At 37.7% G+C, this 17,653-nt stretch overlaps 4 protein-coding genes across 6 annotated transcripts; 2 read left to right on the top strand and 2 right to left on the bottom strand.

The window, feature by feature from the left end:
- Nucleotides 1-1,188: 1,188 nt before the first annotated feature.
- LOC111447471 lies at nucleotides 1,189-5,041 on the top strand. 3 transcript variants are annotated; one of them, XM_023086657.1, is made up of 4 exons: nucleotides 1,189-1,766; nucleotides 2,550-2,678; nucleotides 3,052-4,322; nucleotides 4,403-4,566. In XM_023086657.1, the coding sequence occupies exons 1-4, from the start codon at nucleotides 1,335-1,337 to the stop codon at nucleotides 4,428-4,430; spliced, it is 1,860 nt and encodes a 619-aa protein (XP_022942425.1). In that variant the 5' UTR covers nucleotides 1,189-1,334; the 3' UTR covers nucleotides 4,431-4,566. The 3 variants fall into 3 exon arrangements, with proteins under 3 accessions (XP_022942425.1, XP_022942423.1, XP_022942424.1); XM_023086655.1 differs by having other exon boundaries at nucleotides 3,052-5,041; XM_023086656.1 differs by having other exon boundaries at nucleotides 2,550-2,591; nucleotides 3,052-5,041.
- Nucleotides 5,042-6,907: 1,866 nt separating this feature from the next.
- On the bottom strand, nucleotides 6,908-10,481 carry LOC111447474 (probable beta-1,3-galactosyltransferase 3). The gene is made up of 11 exons (XM_023086662.1): nucleotides 9,856-10,481; nucleotides 9,204-9,303; nucleotides 9,057-9,121; nucleotides 8,764-8,975; nucleotides 8,608-8,671; nucleotides 8,406-8,478; nucleotides 8,152-8,272; nucleotides 7,983-8,070; nucleotides 7,769-7,894; nucleotides 7,591-7,700; nucleotides 6,908-7,371 (listed from the first exon to the last, which is right to left on the bottom strand). The coding sequence occupies exons 1-11, from the start codon at nucleotides 9,969-9,971 to the stop codon at nucleotides 7,223-7,225; spliced, it is 1,224 nt and encodes a 407-aa protein (XP_022942430.1). The 5' UTR covers nucleotides 9,972-10,481; the 3' UTR covers nucleotides 6,908-7,222.
- A 1,425-nt stretch (nucleotides 10,482-11,906) lies between these two features.
- On the top strand, nucleotides 11,907-12,904 carry LOC111447478 (CASP-like protein 2D1). The gene is made up of 3 exons (XM_023086666.1): nucleotides 11,907-12,266; nucleotides 12,353-12,464; nucleotides 12,538-12,904. Exons 1-3 carry the CDS (start codon nucleotides 12,100-12,102, stop codon nucleotides 12,796-12,798), a joined length of 540 nt encoding a protein of 179 aa, XP_022942434.1. The 5' UTR covers nucleotides 11,907-12,099; the 3' UTR covers nucleotides 12,799-12,904.
- Nucleotides 12,905-14,001: 1,097 nt separating this feature from the next.
- On the bottom strand, nucleotides 14,002-15,964 carry LOC111447240 (transcription factor MYB97-like). The gene is made up of 3 exons (XM_023086283.1): nucleotides 15,653-15,964; nucleotides 14,681-15,560; nucleotides 14,002-14,333 (listed from the first exon to the last, which is right to left on the bottom strand). Exons 1-3 carry the CDS (start codon nucleotides 15,962-15,964, stop codon nucleotides 14,002-14,004), a joined length of 1,524 nt encoding a protein of 507 aa, XP_022942051.1.
- Between the last annotated feature and the right edge of the window lie 1,689 nt (nucleotides 15,965-17,653).

Here is a 17,653-nt window from a genome sequence, read left to right on the forward strand (position 1 = left end):
AAAAAAAAAAAAAAAAAAAAAAAAAAAAAAAAAAAAAAAAAAAAAAAAAAAAAAAAAAAAAAGTTCACAAATTTTTTTTACTGTCTATCTATGTCTTTAAATTATCTTCGAACGTTTTAAAGTTACTTATGTATTTTTTATATAGTTTTCTTTAATTTATAGGTCATTCCTTTTTTCCTCATAGTACACATTCATTATTAAATTATCCTTGTCCGGATTTAAGTAAAACTTAAGACTCAATCTTTGGGTTTAATAATTTTTGGAGGATGATATTAATTTTACAAGATTTTTATTCGATGAAATTAAAATTTTAGGTTACAAAAGTACACTATCCTATCCTGCTATTTAATTTCACATAAACTTATTTGGATACTAAAGAAATCTTTATTTTAAAGTTACTTATTTATTCATTTTTTATTTTTGAAGACAACGTTTTAAAGCTATTTGGATATTTAATAAATTGAAAATAACACAGAATGAAAAAAACGAAAAAAATAAAATAAAATAATTATGGTCCTTAAAGGCACTCATAATTTTTTTTATCCTTTATTTATTACAATTTTGAAATTATTAATTTTTGGCCATCTCTCCATTTAATGGAAAGTTCTTTAATTAATAAGAGTAAAACGAATTATTATGCATTATACATTCTCAGTTATCCATCATTTATTTCTCAAGGAATTGTCATGATCCTACTATATATTATTTTTAAATAATTAATAATTAAATATATTTTTTTATTCTTTCTTTTATTACTCATATCAATAATTAATTTGATTTGTTGGGCAGTAATTGATACTCAAATTTTCAAAATCCATTTATCTTAACCTTTATTAAAAAAAATTAATAATGTTAATTATACTATCAAAGGCATAACTTGGTTGTCTCACGTTTTGATTCCTTATCACACGTTCGTTACTCAGGGTTTTGATTTACGAGCTATAGGCTGGTTGGACATGTTTTGGACGGGATCACAAACTAGTTGATTAGTGCATGCAAGTCTAAATAGAGGTACAGGTTAATTGTCCGATTTCGGGGTCATAAGCTAATTGACATATTTTAAACGGCTTTAAAATTTTGGATTTGCTTTGTATTTTTATTTGGTGTGTATGCATATCTAACATTAAAAGAGGGGCGCATACCATGAGTGTATAATACGGTACGACCGTACATCTGATGTCCGTCGTTTTCTCCATCACCATCGTCAAACGAAATCCGCTGTCACCCCTTTTCTTCTCTGAAACCCTCGTTAGACACCTTTACCTGAACCTGAATCCACCGTTTTTCTACGCCAAATCACCACCATCTTTCTCAATGGCAGTGTCGCGCCGGAGATGATGAAGGTATCCTCTAAGAAGCCTCAGCATCCGGCGCCATTCCCGCCGGCACGCAACCAACTTCCGGATTTGGATCTTCAGTGCCGGCCGCCTTCCAGTCGAGCCACGCGGAGAACAATCCGAAGTCCAGCCCGTGTAAGAAGACTTTCAGCTCCGGTTGGGAAGCGGAGCCGCCCTGAGACGCCCTTGCTTAAGTGGAAGATCGAGGAACCTGAGAATGAAGATTATGAAGTTCAGGAGGAGGATGAGAAGAAGTTGCCTCTGGAAACCAGCCAGAGAGGTCGCTGTAGAGGAACTAAAGGAAGGAAAGTCGTCGTTTCGGCCAGGAAGCTCGCGGCTGGAATCTGGAGATTGCAGCTGCAGGAGGCGGTCGCTAGTGAAGGGAGGAACGGCGGCCTGCGGAGGAGGGAGGATCTCCTAGGGTTTCAGGTAACTTATTATTATTTTTTTGTTGCTTATCTCGCTTTCGGAGGTCTGAGATGTTCATTTAGCTTCTGAATCGAAAGTTTTGATCCAATAGTAAATTATTGAAGTTTGAGTGTTTGGGATGGTGCTGCTGCTTTTAATTGATTATGACTTTAATCCGATCTGTTACAGTGAAGTTTTTCAATTTATGTCTATCACAAACCCAATAGTAATTATAACGGCTAAACATTGATTGGAATGGAAATATGGTCTCCACTCCATAGTTGATCATGTAAACAAGTAATGCAGATGAACACAGTAGGATGAAATTTAATTTTAGAAGCAATTGGAGGGCTTTCTTCTAACCTGTGGGTATTGGCTTTCTTCCCCCTTCTTTTGAATATTTCATTGCATTTTTCTTGTAAGATGCCCATCACCATGTCGTTTTCCAGGTTTTTTTGGGGGTAAAGATGAATCTAATGTTCTCTTTGCCCAATCTAATATTTTCAAATTTATTCAATATTCCATCTAAATTTAAGTTTCAGACCCTTACCTCAAATTTGTACTGCTTGAAACAATGTCAAGTCTAGGAATTAACAGCTTAATCAGCACATCAGATCCTATGAATGCATGCATTCATGTCGATCACATATTTATCTTTTGTTTTCTTGCGTAGGATAAGTATTTATTATTTGCTGCAAATTGTTGGATATGTGGTCCTCGTTGACCTTATGGTTGAACAGATCAAACTTGAATGATTCAGTTTTTCAGATATTTATTTATTTTTCTTGAAATTTCTCCTTTCAGCCTCGCATTGGTCACATCGGTGCTCCAGCTCTTCATCCTGAGGTTAAGATAGCATTTAATTCTGAAATGAATGATCTATTACATAGTCCGCGTTCTGTCTCTGATTCAAGAAATGGACCATTGTGCAAGGTTTGACACTTTGTTGTACACTTGATTGGAATACAAATATTTGATTTTCGGATAACATGAGAGAAACTATTATCTTTGTCAGTTTAACTTAACATATCAGATGCACAATGACTGTTATTTTCAGATAACAAACTGTGTATTTGATATCTTTTTAATAAATCCTTCTATGTCATTTGCACGGTCACATTCTTTAAATTTTGGGTAAGGATGAATGTAATTTATCAGTAACTAATAATATATAAGATGTTCTTATCGGTTATCACTATAATATAAATAATAGATAGGATGTTCTGCATACTCTCTTCATGGCTTATTTATATTCACTTAGTGAATTTATGACCCTTTTCCATAAATTGTTGGTTTTCTCTCCCAGTTTGAGCCCTCATTACGATATTCAAACACAGCAATGGAAGGGGCAACAAAGTGGGAACCTGCATGCTTGAAAACACCAGTTGAGGCTCGTCAGATTTACAGCCAAATGAGGCTTCTTGATCAACAAGGTGCTGCTTCAGGCCTATCAGCGCTTGAAGCTGAACTAGAGCAGGCCCACTTGCAGATCGAGGAACTTCAAGCGGAGCGTAATGCTTCAAAAAAGAAGCTTGAATACTTCTTGAGGAAAGTCAGTGAAGAAAAAGCTTTATGGCGGAGCAGAGAGCATGAGAAAGTAAGAGCATTTATTGATGATATGAAGGCTGAGTTGAACAGAGAGAAGAAAACCCGGCAAAGAGTGGAAATGATTAATTCAAAATTGGTTAATGAGTTGTCCGATGCTAAGCTATTTGCGAAGCGGTTTATGCAAGACTATGAAAAAGAAAGGAAGGAAAGATCATTGGTAGAGGAAGTATGTGATGAACTCGCAAAGGAAATTGGCGATGACAAAGCAAGAATAGAAGCTTTGAAGAGAGACTCCATGAAATTTAGAGAGGAAGTTGACGAAGAACGGAGAATGTTACAGATGGCTGAGGTCTGGCGGGAGGAACGTGTTCAAATGAAGCTGGTCGATGCCAAGGTGGCACTTGAAGAGAAATACTCACAGATGCGTAATCTAGTAGCAGACCTTGAAGACTTCTTAAGGTCGAAAAGTGCAACCCCAGATGTATCAGAGATGAAAAAGGCTTTGCTACTTAGGGAGGCTGCTGCTTCTGTGAATATTCAAGACGTCACAGAATTTGTTTATGAACCTTCAAACCCAGATGACATCTTCTCTGTGTTTGAAGATGTTAATTTTGGAGAATCAAATAAGAGAGAAACTGGACAGTGCATTGCTTACAGCCCATCTAGTAATGCTTCTAAAGTCCAGACTGCAAGTCTTGAAGCTAATGTGACTGATAGGATTGGCATCCAGAAACATACGAATTTATTTATTGATCATAACGGCGGTATAGAAGAAGATGAGAGTGGGTGGGAAACTGCGAGTCATCTGGAGGATCAGGGCTCAAGCAATTCCCTGGAAGAAAGTATTGAATCTGTCAAAAAGAATCATCGAGAGAGTAATGCTTCAGTGAGCGGGAATGAATGGGAAGGAAACGGAGGTGGATACTCGCCCGTTTCCGATATCAGTGAAGTCTGCTCGGTTCCATCAAAGCAATTAAAAAAGATATCATCCATCGCACGGCTTTGGAAATCATGCTCAAACAATGAAGGGTACAAACTAATCTCACTTGAAGGCATTAATGGCAGGCTTTCAAATGGTAGATTATCAAGTGCAAGTATCTTATCTGCAGATGGGGGCTCAATGAGAAGCGGGATTAGTCCTCCAGAATTAGCAGGACAGTGGAGCTCTCCCGACTCGAGCAATGTTCACGGGACGCAAGGGAAGAAAGGATGCATCCCTCGCAACACAATCAAAGGTAGTTTAAAGGCAAAGCTCCTGGAGGCAAGAATGGAAAGCCACAAGGTCCAGTTGCGCCAGGTCCTGAGGCAGAAGATCTAGATGGTTGTATTCAGTGCTTGCTTCCAAAAGTGATTCGATTTGTGTTCATTGAAGACTCTCACGTTCTTCAAGGAAGCTTAGAACTGGCTTCGATGCACCATTTATCAGGCTTGGCTCCTAGCGATTCCCCAGGATTCTTACGGGAAGGCAAAACAATGATAAGTCAACCAAACGATTCATTTCTCTGTTATTGTTAACATCAATGCAAGCCATTCAGATGTAAACGCATTCTTAGTATCTATAATGATTGGTGACCAAGATGATTGGTTTGTTCATTCTCGTCATTGTAATTTATAATTTTGCAATGTAAAATGCCCCCTTCTGAATTCTTCTCTAGTTAAGATAGTGGAAAGAGTAGAATGACTTGTAGTTGCAGGGTAAGGCCACAGGTGTAATGTTAATTTCCAAATAAGGAGATGAGTCTTTTACAGAATTTTGGTTGGGCTGATGAATGGATTAATTTGGTACACCTTCAACATCAGCTGGAGACAAGGACAACCAAGCTTGATGGAGGACAGAGGGATGATATGGTGTTTGCCAGATTTCTTGAACATAATGGTTTTAAGGAAGGTAAAAGAATAATGATGTAACACTAGAAGTCAACTGCTAACTGCTAATATTGTTTGCTTTGGTCCATTATAATTTTAAAATGCGTTTGCTAGGGAGAGGTATCTGCACTCTTATTAGGTAGGTTTCATTCTCTTCTCCAACAGTTGTCACGCCACTAGGTGTCAGATTCTTATACGATATGTAACGAGTCAAAGTGGATAATATCTTTGGCTGTAGGCTGAACTTTTGGTCAACTTAGAGGTATTTAAAATCATGGCCAAAATTTGTATGGAAATTTGAGGGATTTATTTGGGAAGTCATAAATTATTGCACGTACAAGAATATTGATATCTCTAAATTACGGCTGAAATCTATTTTGGATAGAGTTATAAATTAATCATTCTCATAAAAACAAATAAAAATCAGCCCGCCTAAAGTAATTTAATTTCGAGCATTGGGTGTTAAGGATTAGTTATTGGTATATCAAACTCAATCTTCCTTCATATTTGGAACCAAAGGCTTATATTCATGGAGGGTTGGTGTAAAAAAAAAAAAACCCCAACTTTTTTGCTAAAAAAGTAGTGTTCAACACTTTATTAAGTAAAGGACATCAAACTTAGCAGCCATGTTTGAAAATTGACGTAATACCCAAATGGGAAAACCCCTTTTTTATGGGTCAATTTGTGCTCAATTTCATACTTTACCTTCATGGTTGAATGTTGAATTTTGACCTATAAAGAAGAATGGCTATGGTTTTTATTCCCCACCAACCAATTTTATATTTTGAAAATGAAACAGTTTACGTGCTTTATTTTCAAGATTTGTACAGAACTATGTTGCATTCATTATATTATAATATGATATTTCTTCCATGCATTTATTGGAGACTAAGAGTTCACTTTGTACAACACCAACCTCTCCCTCTCTCTCTCAAACACAGAGATAATCACCATGGGAAACTGCGTTTCCAACAAAATTTTCTGTGGGAAATCATCAAGAATTAGTGATGAAGAGGCTCTGGAGATGGTGAAGAGAAGCCTCATGGCCTACGACGAGGCTCTGGTGGCCTCTGTGACGGCGACCACGACAGAGTTGAAGATCAAGATCACAAAGAGAGAGCTGGAGATGTTACTAGCTAATTATAATGTGGTAGAGGTGAAGGAAGAGCTGCAGATGGAGCAGCTGTTGTCGTCACTGTTTTACGTCGATGGTACGCTCGAGATGCAGCCACGATCGTGGCAGCCTTCCCTGCAGAGTATCCCTGAGGCGGATTGATCAGACATGGTGGTGATCATAGCTGTGGTTCTGCAAATGAAAGAGGAGTTTTTTTTTATCTTCTTAGCTGTCTCTGTTCTCTCTTATGATAAGCATATAGATCTCTAAGGATGAATTACCATTATCTCCCAACCTTCTCTCCATCTTGTAAGTAAAGTAAAGCCCTTTTGTTATCCTAATAAATTTTCAAAAATTTAAATTTTGAGCTATATTCATGTAGACAGACATCTGTTTACCGAATGCTATATAGTTGCTCTATTTGCAGCTCTTCCTTTAGCGGTGGGCTGTTACAAATAGTATTAGAGCTTGACATCAGGCGATGTGCCAGCGAAGGCGCTGGAATTTAAGAGATGGATTGTGAGATCCCACATCCGTTAGAGATAAGAGTGTGAAAAACTCTCACTAGTAGATGTGCTTTAATCAAAAGGAAAAGTCTGAAGAGAATAATACAACGTGACAGTGACTAAATGACTTGTTAAGAACGACATTTAAATATATATCAAATTTTTGGTCAACATTCTAACGATCCAAAGATAGTGTAAAGAATTACATAAGTCGAGTAGGTATAGTATAAAATGGTTTAAATCTAAAATAGAAAGAAGAAATAATGTGAAAACAATAGCAGCAGCACCCTCTTACTTATGCAGATTGATTAGCCATTGAAGAAGGCATCAGAACAGCCTTTCCCCCACCAGCTGAAAGAATGGTATTTTACACTCACTATCTATTTACCCTCTCATTCTAAACCAAAATCCCCATTTCTTCTCTCAATTTCAACTATTCCTTATCAGAAAACTGCATTCAACACCACATTTTCCCCCTCTCCACAGCGGCGGTGAACCTCCTTCATCCGCTCCACCGACTTGCATATCCCGCTGCAACTCCAGTCGAACGACGCGATGCAAATGTTGCCTGCTTGAGCCTTCCACTCGCAATCTGTGTTTGACAATTGGCATAACTATTACAAAACAGGTCTCGAAATAGCGATGATCACATTGGCATCACGTCGAGCCAAACAGAAGAGCATATGACAACTACTAAATGAACTAAGGAACTTGCTCTGTGATGCAAATGAACATGTCATGAACTCGAGAATCTCGATAATGGAAATATTGAAGATAAACTAAATAACAGAAGGAAAGTTATGGATTATACCAGGTGGGGTGCCACAACATAATCTTCGATCGTCGATATGCTCGACGTCCAGCCCAATAAACCAAGAACCTAATGAAACGTCCTCGTTCGTATACTTGTGCAGTATGTGCCTATACAAAGATTATTCTGAGAACCAGCCACTATAGAGCAACTTTATTGTAAAAAACAGGAAACATACTGGTTGATTGATATGTAAGTTGCCAAATCCTTTGAAATGGCGTAAAGCTGACCCGTGGCATGACGGAAGTACTTGTTTCCTTCCTCCCCGAATTTCCAGTACTCGGGTTCGTAATATCTGACTCCTCTGATGACGAAAAAGCCCAGGATGAGACATTCAGTAGATTACCAAATAGAAACATACTCGTGAAAACCTAAACGACCAATCAACTTACTTTTGTGCAAGGACGGGACCGGATTTCATGCATCCAATGTACACTCGGGGCTTCGACCGATGTCTAGCTAATGTCGATCCAAGTGTTGCTGCAGATAAATGTAATAACAACTTCATCAAGAGATACCAACACTCTAAGATTCAATATATATACACATTTGCGTGTTTACCTATGTTGACATGCACGTCATCGTCGACCTTGACGTAAAAATCAGCATCCCACAACGCAACAGCGGTGGCAAAGTAAGCTTTGGTCTTGGCTGACAATTCAAGGTAACCTTCAACATGATCCTGCCCCAAAAACGACGAACAAAACACGTCAGCTTTCATTCCTTGAACAAGATCATCACAGAACAGGATTTATTTTTGAACAGATTGCATGAACAAGTAAAATGAAGGCAGTATAAGAGAGAAAAGGCAGTACCAGTCTCAAAAAATCACCATGTCTCTTGTCCTCGGCTTCGATAGCTCGATCCAGAATACCACCCGGCGTAGTACTAGCAATAAAAATACAGCTAAATGATCAATTTTTTTCGTAATCTACGTTATAAATCGTTTTCAAAACTGTAACTTGTTAAAAAGTAAGTCGATCGACTTCAGCTCAGCTTCAAACTTTATATAAGCACCTGTGACCAATTACAAAGCGGACGACAATGCCTTTCTCTTCCTCGAGCTTCTTTCTTTTATCTCCTATTTGTAAACAGAGCCGAAGCGGAATTTAGAACAGAAATATAGAGAATCAAAGGAAAAGATTTAGACATGTACGCGATAGATAGTCAAACCTTGGGGCATCCAAGTAGCACGAACAGAGTCCCGACGCTTCCGACTACTAAAAGCAGTATTAATACCTACGACCATTAAATATTTCCTTTTATGAACCGATTCGGAAAGCTTAACGTTTTCCATCAATGGAGAACCGTTTAGAATCGAATCCTGTGCAGCCCTTGCAACAGCTAATTCCATCTCCAAACTTGAAATTGTTTTATCCAAAGTCCTGCATTATGTACCAGTAGGAACTTAGCTGATACCCAACTAAAGCAAAAAAACCGAGCAACGAATGACGATGTTAGCTTACTGTATAGCGTTATGAGTCTCGGAAACTTCTCCCAGAATGTCTTTGGATTCATTGTTTCCATCTTTCTGAAGGAAAGAGGCATTAACTTATGAAACAGCAGTAAAATAAGAAGGCTTATCAAAGGAAATTTAGGTGAAGATAACTCACAGTTGATGTGTTACAACCCTCTGAAACCATTGTTAAGCTCTGTTCTTCAGAGCCTGTTGACCCTCCTCCCACATTTTCAACTTCAGGTACAGCCCACATTCTGTTTCCCCAACATAAACCTTATTAGTTCCAACAATATACCACTAGCCGATATTGACCTCTCTCGAGCCCCTCAAGGGGAGGTTTCCACACCCTTATAAAGAATGCTTTGTTCTCCTCCCCAACCGATGTGGGATCTCACATGTACCCTATTGCTATGAGAGAATTACGTTACAAAGCAGCCCGCCCGACGCCACCCTTTGGGGCAGGAATCCGATACAAAAACATGATTGAACAAGAGTAAAAAGGAAAAAACAGATGAAATTATCCATGCAAATTGTAAAAACTAAGGTCTACAACATCAATAGAGTGTCATCTAGTAATGATTTCAACGCAATAAAGCAAAGGGGGAAAAATCCCAGTCGATCGAATTACAGAAGCAATCATTGCCACCCAATTACTTTTCAGATCATCATAGAATACTCCTTTTCTTTCTAAGATTTCTCAGTAAAAAAGCAACAAAATCCCAACCCATCACATAATTCCATTGAAAGAACACAAAGAATTGAACAAGAACAAAAATCAAGAGAGTAAGGAATATGAGAAAAGAGACCTATCAGAGAAGAGCATTCCAGCACAAAAGCATCCAATACAAAACAGAAAGGTCCATTTCCGAGAAACAGAGCTCCTCGTACTAGGCTCAAATCCTCCTCTACTTTTCCACGACATAATCTCCCTTTCCCCCCCTTCTTCTTCAAACAGAGCGAAAATCAAGCCACCATAATCGAACCCCAAGTCAACACAACAGTCCAAATTCAAGTCAGATCGTAGAACAACCAAATCCAGTCGAGAAATCGCAGAATTCCCAAAGTTAAAACTGCAGTACCTAAAGAGATAGAGATTGGGAAAGAGGGTTTTTGTTCAAAGAAGTTGAATCTCCTGAAATGGGAAAATGGGTTCGGATTTAGAAGTGGGCCTTGAACAGTAGCAGTGGTTGGAGCGTCGGTGGAGAGCTCAAAAGTGTCTGATTGAGGTTTGAGAAGACCCTACAGCATACACCACTGCCCCATTTGGGATTTTACCCATTTTTTATTTGAATGGGGTCGTTGGATTTGTTGAGCAATCTCAAGGAAATGGGTAAAAACATGTTATTAGAGAGTGGAAATTGGGGAAGAGCCGGATTTGGAACAAAGGGTTGGGTTTCTTTTAGCTGAAGAACAGATATTGGGATGGGATAGAGATGGGAGTAATTGCAGGACATGGAAGAGTAGGATTCTTCTTTTGTTGTAACTTTAATTCATCTTTTTCTACCTCTTGTCGCTTCCTGCTCTGTTCTTTGAATATTGTAAATAATGCCGACAATCCCTAATGGTTCTTCCACATGGAGCACGTGCACGCACAACAAGACCATCATCTTTTTCTTTTTTCTTTTTTTACCATAATAAGTTTTTAAACATTTAATTAAGATCTATAATTAAATTTTAATATATATTTTACAAAATTACTTTTCATCCCACACGTGTGGCCTACTCCACCAACTCACTCCGGCCCAGCCCAATAGCAGTCTGTAGTCGGTCCACGTTCACGTGCGAAGCCCAACTGCGTCTCCAATCTAGCCCACTCCAGTAGCCTTAGCCCAATCCATCTGCAAAGCCCACCAGCCTGTACACACGTCCGTGTCCCAGTCGCTCACGAAGTTGCGTCCTGCACCTGCACAGACTCGCACGGCTTGATCTCCAAGCCAACTCCAACTGCCTCTCCGCGTGGCTCCAAGCCATTTTCTTTGCTCCCCACAGCTCGACTTAAATGGATCCATTTGGTAATTTTGGTCCATCTTACATCCCGCCATTTATTAATTAATTGAATGACATAAAGTTTATTAAATGTATTAAAAATTTAGCTGAATTAATAATAATAAAAAAAAAAAAAAACTCTCAAACATTACGCTTTTATTTCAAAAATATTTATAAAGTTTAAAAAATTACAATAATATTTTTAAAATTTTAAAAATTTTTAAAAAATATTACAGTTATTTTTTAATAAAAACCATATAATACCCTCGAAATTTCAAACGTTTTCAAAAATAACCTTTTACATTAAAAAAAAAAAACACTTTACTTCAAAAATATTTTAAAACTTTTTAAAAGAAATTCGAAGATATTAACGGAATGTTTTAAAATTTAAATATATTTGTGAAATGTGTCAAAAATATAAAATATTTTTTAAATAAAGTATTACACTAATATAAGAGTATTTTTTAGACTATTTTTTAAATTTGAGGGTATTATTAAAATTTTTAAAAATTTAGGATTTCATTTTAAATTTATAGAATTATGTTAAGAATGATGGTCGAGAAACAAAAATGGAATGGAACATCTCACAAACATAAATGGAATCTAAAGGCCGATTTTGATTAATGTTTACCATGAATATAATCACTAAATGATTTAGAAATAAGTGAAAATATTCTATTAATTAAATCAGAACCTAAAATAAAATATATATCAAATATAAAATATATTTCAGTAAATTATTAAATTATTAAATACTATAAAATAAAAAGATTAAAAAAAGAAAAACTTTGTGGTTGGTTCCTCTGTTCTTAAAAAATGCCTTGAAGTTGAAGCCTTATCAACAAATTTGAAGGCAAACAACCCGAAGCCATCATTTCCAGCACAGAAAAAGAGCAAAGAAAAGCAGAGCCCACACCCACTAATCCATCCATTCTCACTCCAAAAAGGGGCAAAGAAGTTGGGAGCAAATTTCTCGCCTTTCACACTTCTTTACTCTTCTTCTTATTTCCCCAAATCCCTCAATCAGACCTGTTCTTCACTCCATCGCTTCACCCAATCAAAAAATGGAAGAAACCCACAATCCCCACCCTCCAATCCTCAAACTCCTCGACGTCTCTCTGCGACTCTTCTCCGTTCCTCTCACCATCGCTTCAATCTGCCTCACCGTCACCAACCGCCAGGACAATCCCGACTACGGCACCTTGGAGTTCCACAATCTCAGCGGCCTCAAGTAACTAAATATATATTTACATCAAATTTCTTCATCTGGGTCTGCTCCAAATTTAAATCCGGTAATGGGTTTTGATTCATTGTCAGGTACATGGTCTGCATATCCGCCATCGCCGCCGCGTACGCTTTGTTCGCCGCCGCGTTCTCCTGGCTCCGATGCTTCGCCGCCAAGGCTTGGGTCTTCTTCGTTTCCGACCAGGTTTATACAATTCCGTCCATTCCCATTTCAATTTATTTATGTAATTGAATTTGTTGTGTGATGGGTGGTTCAGATTGTGGCTTATTTGATGGTGACATCGGTAGCGGCGGTGGGGGAGATTCTGTATTTGGCTTACTATGGAGACAGGGAGGTTTCGTGGAGTGAGGCTTACAGCACATATGGGAAGTTCTGCGACAAGATGAAGATGGCTCTGGTTTTTCAAGCTTTGGGATTTGGGTGTTTCTTTGTGGTGGCTGTGGTTTCTGCTTTTAGGGCTTTTAGTATCTTCGACCCTCCTCTTCCTTCTCAACACCTTCAACACCAAAGCAATTAGATTTTGCTTCTACTTCAAATTCTGAGATTTGTAATGCCTTTGCCAATTACTTTTATGTTTGTTGTATCAAATAAGAAAGTGCAAAAGTGTTTGATTTTCATTTGCATACTGGTGAGCAACATAATGGCATCACTCAAATTATTGGTTAGATTTCATTGGTGAAAGTAAAAGCCTTCTAAAAATGATAAGGTAAGGAGGGTTCATCGGTTCTAGTTATTCAAATTTTTGTTTTTAATAAAACATGCCTCTCTCTACTTATTTTAAAATATTTAATTAAAATTTACGATTTAATTTTAATATATATTTTAAAAGATTACCTTTTAAATAGTTAAAAATTATTTTTATAATTGTAAAATTAATATATATATATATATATAATTAATTTTATGTTAACCAATCTGTATATTTTAAAATTAACTTTCGTCTTAAAAAAACACAAACTCATCTAATTTATAAAGTTTTCATTTATTTGAATCAAATTCAACTAAAATAAGTTCGATTTTTTTAAAAAATAATTTAAAATGTCGTAAGTCAACTGCAAAATAATGAGGAATAAATTTTGGAGTGATAGTTGTAGGTGTACCTAAGCGAAAGCACTCAAAAGACAATTAAGCTCTAGAGCTTTGGGTGAATTAATCTTTGGCTCTCAACTAAAAATTTATAACAAATAAAATAAAAAAATAAAAAATAAAAAATAAAAAAATTATCTCACCCACCCCACAAACACCCACCACTAGCTTTTACTTTTTACTTCTACAGACTTAGATTATAAATAATTAAAAATAAATTATAAGTTGTTCGTTTAATGGTTGACTTTTACTTTGATACATGTTCATGACCATGAACGGAGTTCAATGATTGACTTTTACTTTGATACATGTTCATGACCATGAACTATTTAATGGTTTGACGAGCTACTTCTCCAATTATTCTTCAATTTTTTCGATGAAAATTGAGGGAAATTTGTTGAATATAATTGAATAAGAAAGAGTGCTGTCCCAAGGATAGCCGCCCCAAGAAATGATATTACAAAACATACTCCACCTCGCATTTATGGACATGGCAAATGCTATATACAGGTTTAGTATATATATATATAATTAATTAAATGTGCCAATCCCTGTTTTAATCACAATATACATATAAATTAAACAAAACCCCATCAAATCCTATTGGTTGATTAATGGTTTGTTAATAATGGTTTTAGCAGATTCCAGGCAAATTATCCCAAGGGCAGGATGAATTGTTGGTTACTGGAGGTTGGTCTTGTTCAGTGGCGACAGGGAAAAAGGCAGCCAGTTGTTGGACGTCCAGTTCTCCTACGTTGTCATCTTGGTTTTGTTGATGATGATGATGATTTGGTAAAGCTGATGAAACGGTTTGTCCATACGAGATTTGTTGTTCTTCTTCCTTGTTCGTGTCGTACCATTGTGGAAGTTGAATGTTTGATGGGATGGCCGCATTCAGTAGCTTCGACCAGTCCTCACTCGCTGCTGGGCTACCGCACTCGCCTCCATCCTCCTTTGCTTTTGTGCCTGTAGAATACATTTTCATTAGTACGAGACTTTTACGATAAGAACTTCAAAGTAGACAATATCACAATATTACAGGAAGCCGTGATTCTTAACATGGTTAGAGTCATATCAATAGAATCCTCAAGTGTCAAACAAATGGTGTAGTACTTTGTTCGAGGACTCTAGAGAAGGAATCGAGCCTCGATTAAAGAAAGGCTATTCGAGGGCTCCATAGGCTTTAAGAGAGATTCTATAGTATATTTTGTTCGAGAGGAGGATGGTTGGGAGAGAATTTCGTGATTTCTAATGAATTTAATAATTAGAACGGAAATAGAAGAAGTAAATTAGAAAGCAGGGGGAGAGCTTACTGAAAAATAAGCAAGTGTTGGAGTCTTGAGCCAACTTATGGAAGTCATCAAACAGCCGCTGTTCACCGGGCGAAACCAAACATGAAGAAGATGAACTTAGTTTAGCATTTGAGTTCACATCGCACCCCAATACCTGAGCTTCCTCCAACAGATCCTCCAGCAGGCCAACGCCGCTGCTGAAACTCATGGCGGAGCCGACCTTGTCATCGTTGAAGCTCAACCCAGTATGGGGAACGTTAATTTGGTGAAATTGGGTTGGAGACAGGTCCTGTTTTAGAGAACCCATACAGTTATTCATAACCATTCCAGAGTGGGTTTGAAGAATGTGCGACGTAGGAGACGGAGAAGGAGAATTGGTAGCCAAAGTCATGGGGAATTGGAAAGAGTCCACATGAGAGAGCTGTTGCGGCGGCGGCGGCGTCGGAGAATGGGTTAAAAGACTGGGATGATGAGTAAAAACAGGGGTAGTATTGGTGTTAGCCCGAAAATGCTTGAAACGAATCGGCGCGGCGAGGATGGGTGGTGGGCGGTGGAAGGTGAAAGAGCTTGGGGCGGTGAAGGGGAAGGATGAGAAAGTGTGGGGTTCGTGTTGGTGTGGTGAAGATAGAGGAGAGTGAGGGGGTGGCGTTGGGGAGAGGGAATGCATTGAGCTTGGACTGAGGCTGTGGAACTGGAACATGGAGGTCGGAATGCCTGTCGGTGTCGTTGGCGTTGATGTCGATGTCGTCGGGGACGGGAGGGGGCTTGTTGGTGTCGTCGGTTGTGATTGCGCCGACAATGGCTTTATGTCGTGTGGATATAACGGAAGGCCCTGTCGTTGCCGTCTTTTTATCCTTGTGTTCCAGTAATTCTTAATCTCATTGTCTGTTCTTCCCGGTAGCTACAAGACAAGAAGAACAAATCAATTACACGTCAGCTAATCAAGAGAACGATCATAGATTTATACCCGACATTTGTAAATTCGAGGGAAACCTGAGAAGCCATGCGGGCCCATTTGTTGCCATACTTGGCATGGAGTTGAAGAATGAGCCGCTCCTCTTCAGGGGAGAAAGCGCCCTTTTTCAAATTAGGCCGTAAATGGTTAGCCCAACGGAGGCGGCAGCTTTTACCACAACGGTTAAGTCCAGAATTTCTCTGAACGGCGTTCCAATTCCCTTCCCCGTTCTTCCTCACATATTCCACAAGAATCGCATCTTCCGACGCCGTCCACGGCCCCTTCTTAAGCCCACCTTCAGCTCCTGCGCCTCCACCGTTCCCCGTCCCAACGGCGGTGCTCGGTGTCATGATCGCAGACAACAAATAAAACGAAAACCCCACTTATCTCAGCTGCCGATATCGGTAATTGCACAATTTTATGAGAACGAGATTCCACTTTCTAATTGTGGGTACCCATAAACAGTAAGGAATTAGAAATGGACAAAATTAAGAACGAAAAGGGCCGTCGTTGAATAGCCTGCACATTTTTTAATGAATGAATGAATGCTTTGGGGATTCCGGTAACAAAATGGAGGGGAAGAGGAGGCGGTTGCGGAAATGGCGGTGGCGGGGACGGCGGAGATGGTTGAGAAAGAGAGCGGACAGGTTGAAGGGATATTAGAGAGAGGTTTTATTGCTTTTCTGTGTCGGAGACTGACAGCGAAGTATAGGTAGGAGACAGCGCCCAACGTCTCGCTCCCTAACCTCAACCGTTCCTCCAATTCTTTTTTCACGCGTTATTCTTTTTTTAACTTAAAATGTCAATTTTATTTTTAACCTCTGTTTTACCCCTTAATTTACAAATTTTATCGTCAATGTGGTTTGTCAATTTATGGTCCATTCACCTACGCTTAACTACAAATAACAATTTTTACTCCAAAATAAATTAACAAAAAAATTATCATTTTAATGAAAAAAAAAAAGTGGTAGAATTAAATAAAAATTATGTTAATACAAGTATTATTTAAAATTTAAAAATTTAATAAATTTATCAATTAATTTTATTTCTAAAAAAAGTCGACTCATAGGAAACTTATAACTTTATAGACATTTATTAAATGAATAGGTTTAAATTAAATCGTTCAAAACCCCAGATTTAAAGAAATGGATGACCTTTTATTCCTTTTTAAGAAGAATTATATAATATATATATATTTTTTTATAAAAATAAAAAATTCAAATTTTCCTCAATAATATATATAAACTATAAACATATTATAGAAAAATAGAGGAAGAAGAGAAAAGAGAAGAATGACTCATTTTGTTAGTGGGACATTTGAAGAAGCAAAGTTAAAAAGGGTTTGAACTTTTATATGGAATCTTAAAACAAGGTTTAAATTTGTCCGGTTCTCACTCGAGATTCGTAACTGAGTTAGAGAGCACAAGACCAATAGAGAGGGGCCCAACTTTGGATGATCTCTTGCTTGATTTGACAGGTGGCAAGGGGAGCAAGACATATCATATTGAATCCATTTTTAGCAGCAAATTCTATTATGGGCGGGAATGTGCAACCTGCCTCTCTATTATGGGCATGAATGTGCAACTCTGTCATGGTCTAATATTTTTGTTGTCCGATCGTAAAAGAAATTATGCAGGGAGGATTAAGAAAATCCTAGTGTTAAACCAATTAATATATAATCCAAGACCATTACACTTACGAGTTAAGATTTTTTAAACGATCTAACTTACCAGGTAAATTAATATATTTATAAAAATTTAAAGTATTAGAGGATAGAATTATTAGTTTATAGTTTTAATTGATATAATTTCAATTTAATATTTTTGTAGTTTTAAATGATAATAAAATGTTTATTATCTATGAATATATTATCCCTCAAATTTAAAATGTTTTATTGTATTTTCATTTCCATTTATATAGGCTATGAAGGGGACAACCGCCAAATCTTCGTCCGGGAAAGCGATGGTTTCCAACCCCGTTATTAATGAAATTATTTGTAAATCGGGAAATCGGGGGTTGGTATACAATTCCTCGGCTGA

The sequence above is a fragment of the Cucurbita moschata genome, unplaced genomic scaffold (genome assembly GCF_002738365.1).
Source record: "Cucurbita moschata cultivar Rifu unplaced genomic scaffold, Cmos_1.0 Cmo_Scf00009, whole genome shotgun sequence".
NCBI classification, from domain to species: Eukaryota; Viridiplantae; Streptophyta; class Magnoliopsida; order Cucurbitales; family Cucurbitaceae; genus Cucurbita; species Cucurbita moschata.

Excerpts from the sequence above, each read along its gene's own strand:
- LOC111447471 (XM_023086655.1), top strand. The coding sequence starts at position 1,335 with ATGATGAAGGTATCCTCTAAGAAGCCTCAGCATCCGGCGCCATTCCCG. Across the intron at positions 1,767-2,549 it reads AGGATCTCCTAGGGTTTCAG|CCTCGCATTGGTCACATCGG; the intron begins GTAACTTATTAT and ends TTCTCCTTTCAG. Across the intron at positions 2,679-3,051 it reads GAAATGGACCATTGTGCAAG|TTTGAGCCCTCATTACGATA; the intron begins GTTTGACACTTT and ends TTTCTCTCCCAG.
- LOC111447474 (XM_023086662.1), bottom strand. The coding sequence starts at position 9,971 with ATGTCGTGGAAAAGTAGAGGAGGATTTGAGCCTAGTACGAGGAGCTCT. Across the intron at positions 8,479-8,607 it reads CGCTTTGTAATTGGTCACAG|TACTACGCCGGGTGGTATTC; the intron begins GTGCTTATATAA and ends TTTTATTGCTAG. Across the intron at positions 7,701-7,768 it reads ACTTACATATCAATCAACCA|GCACATACTGCACAAGTATA; the intron begins GTATGTTTCCTG and ends ATCTTTGTATAG.
- LOC111447478 (XM_023086666.1), top strand. The coding sequence starts at position 12,100 with ATGGAAGAAACCCACAATCCCCACCCTCCAATCCTCAAACTCCTCGAC. Across the intron at positions 12,267-12,352 it reads CACAATCTCAGCGGCCTCAA|GTACATGGTCTGCATATCCG; the intron begins GTAACTAAATAT and ends ATTCATTGTCAG. Across the intron at positions 12,465-12,537 it reads TCTTCTTCGTTTCCGACCAG|ATTGTGGCTTATTTGATGGT; the intron begins GTTTATACAATT and ends TGGGTGGTTCAG.
- LOC111447240 (XM_023086283.1), bottom strand. The coding sequence starts at position 15,964 with ATGACACCGAGCACCGCCGTTGGGACGGGGAACGGTGGAGGCGCAGGA. Across the intron at positions 15,561-15,652 it reads GGGCCCGCATGGCTTCTCAG|CTACCGGGAAGAACAGACAA; the intron begins GTTTCCCTCGAA and ends CTTGTCTTGTAG. Across the intron at positions 14,334-14,680 it reads CAACACTTGCTTATTTTTCA|GCACAAAAGCAAAGGAGGAT; the intron begins GTAAGCTCTCCC and ends TGTATTCTACAG.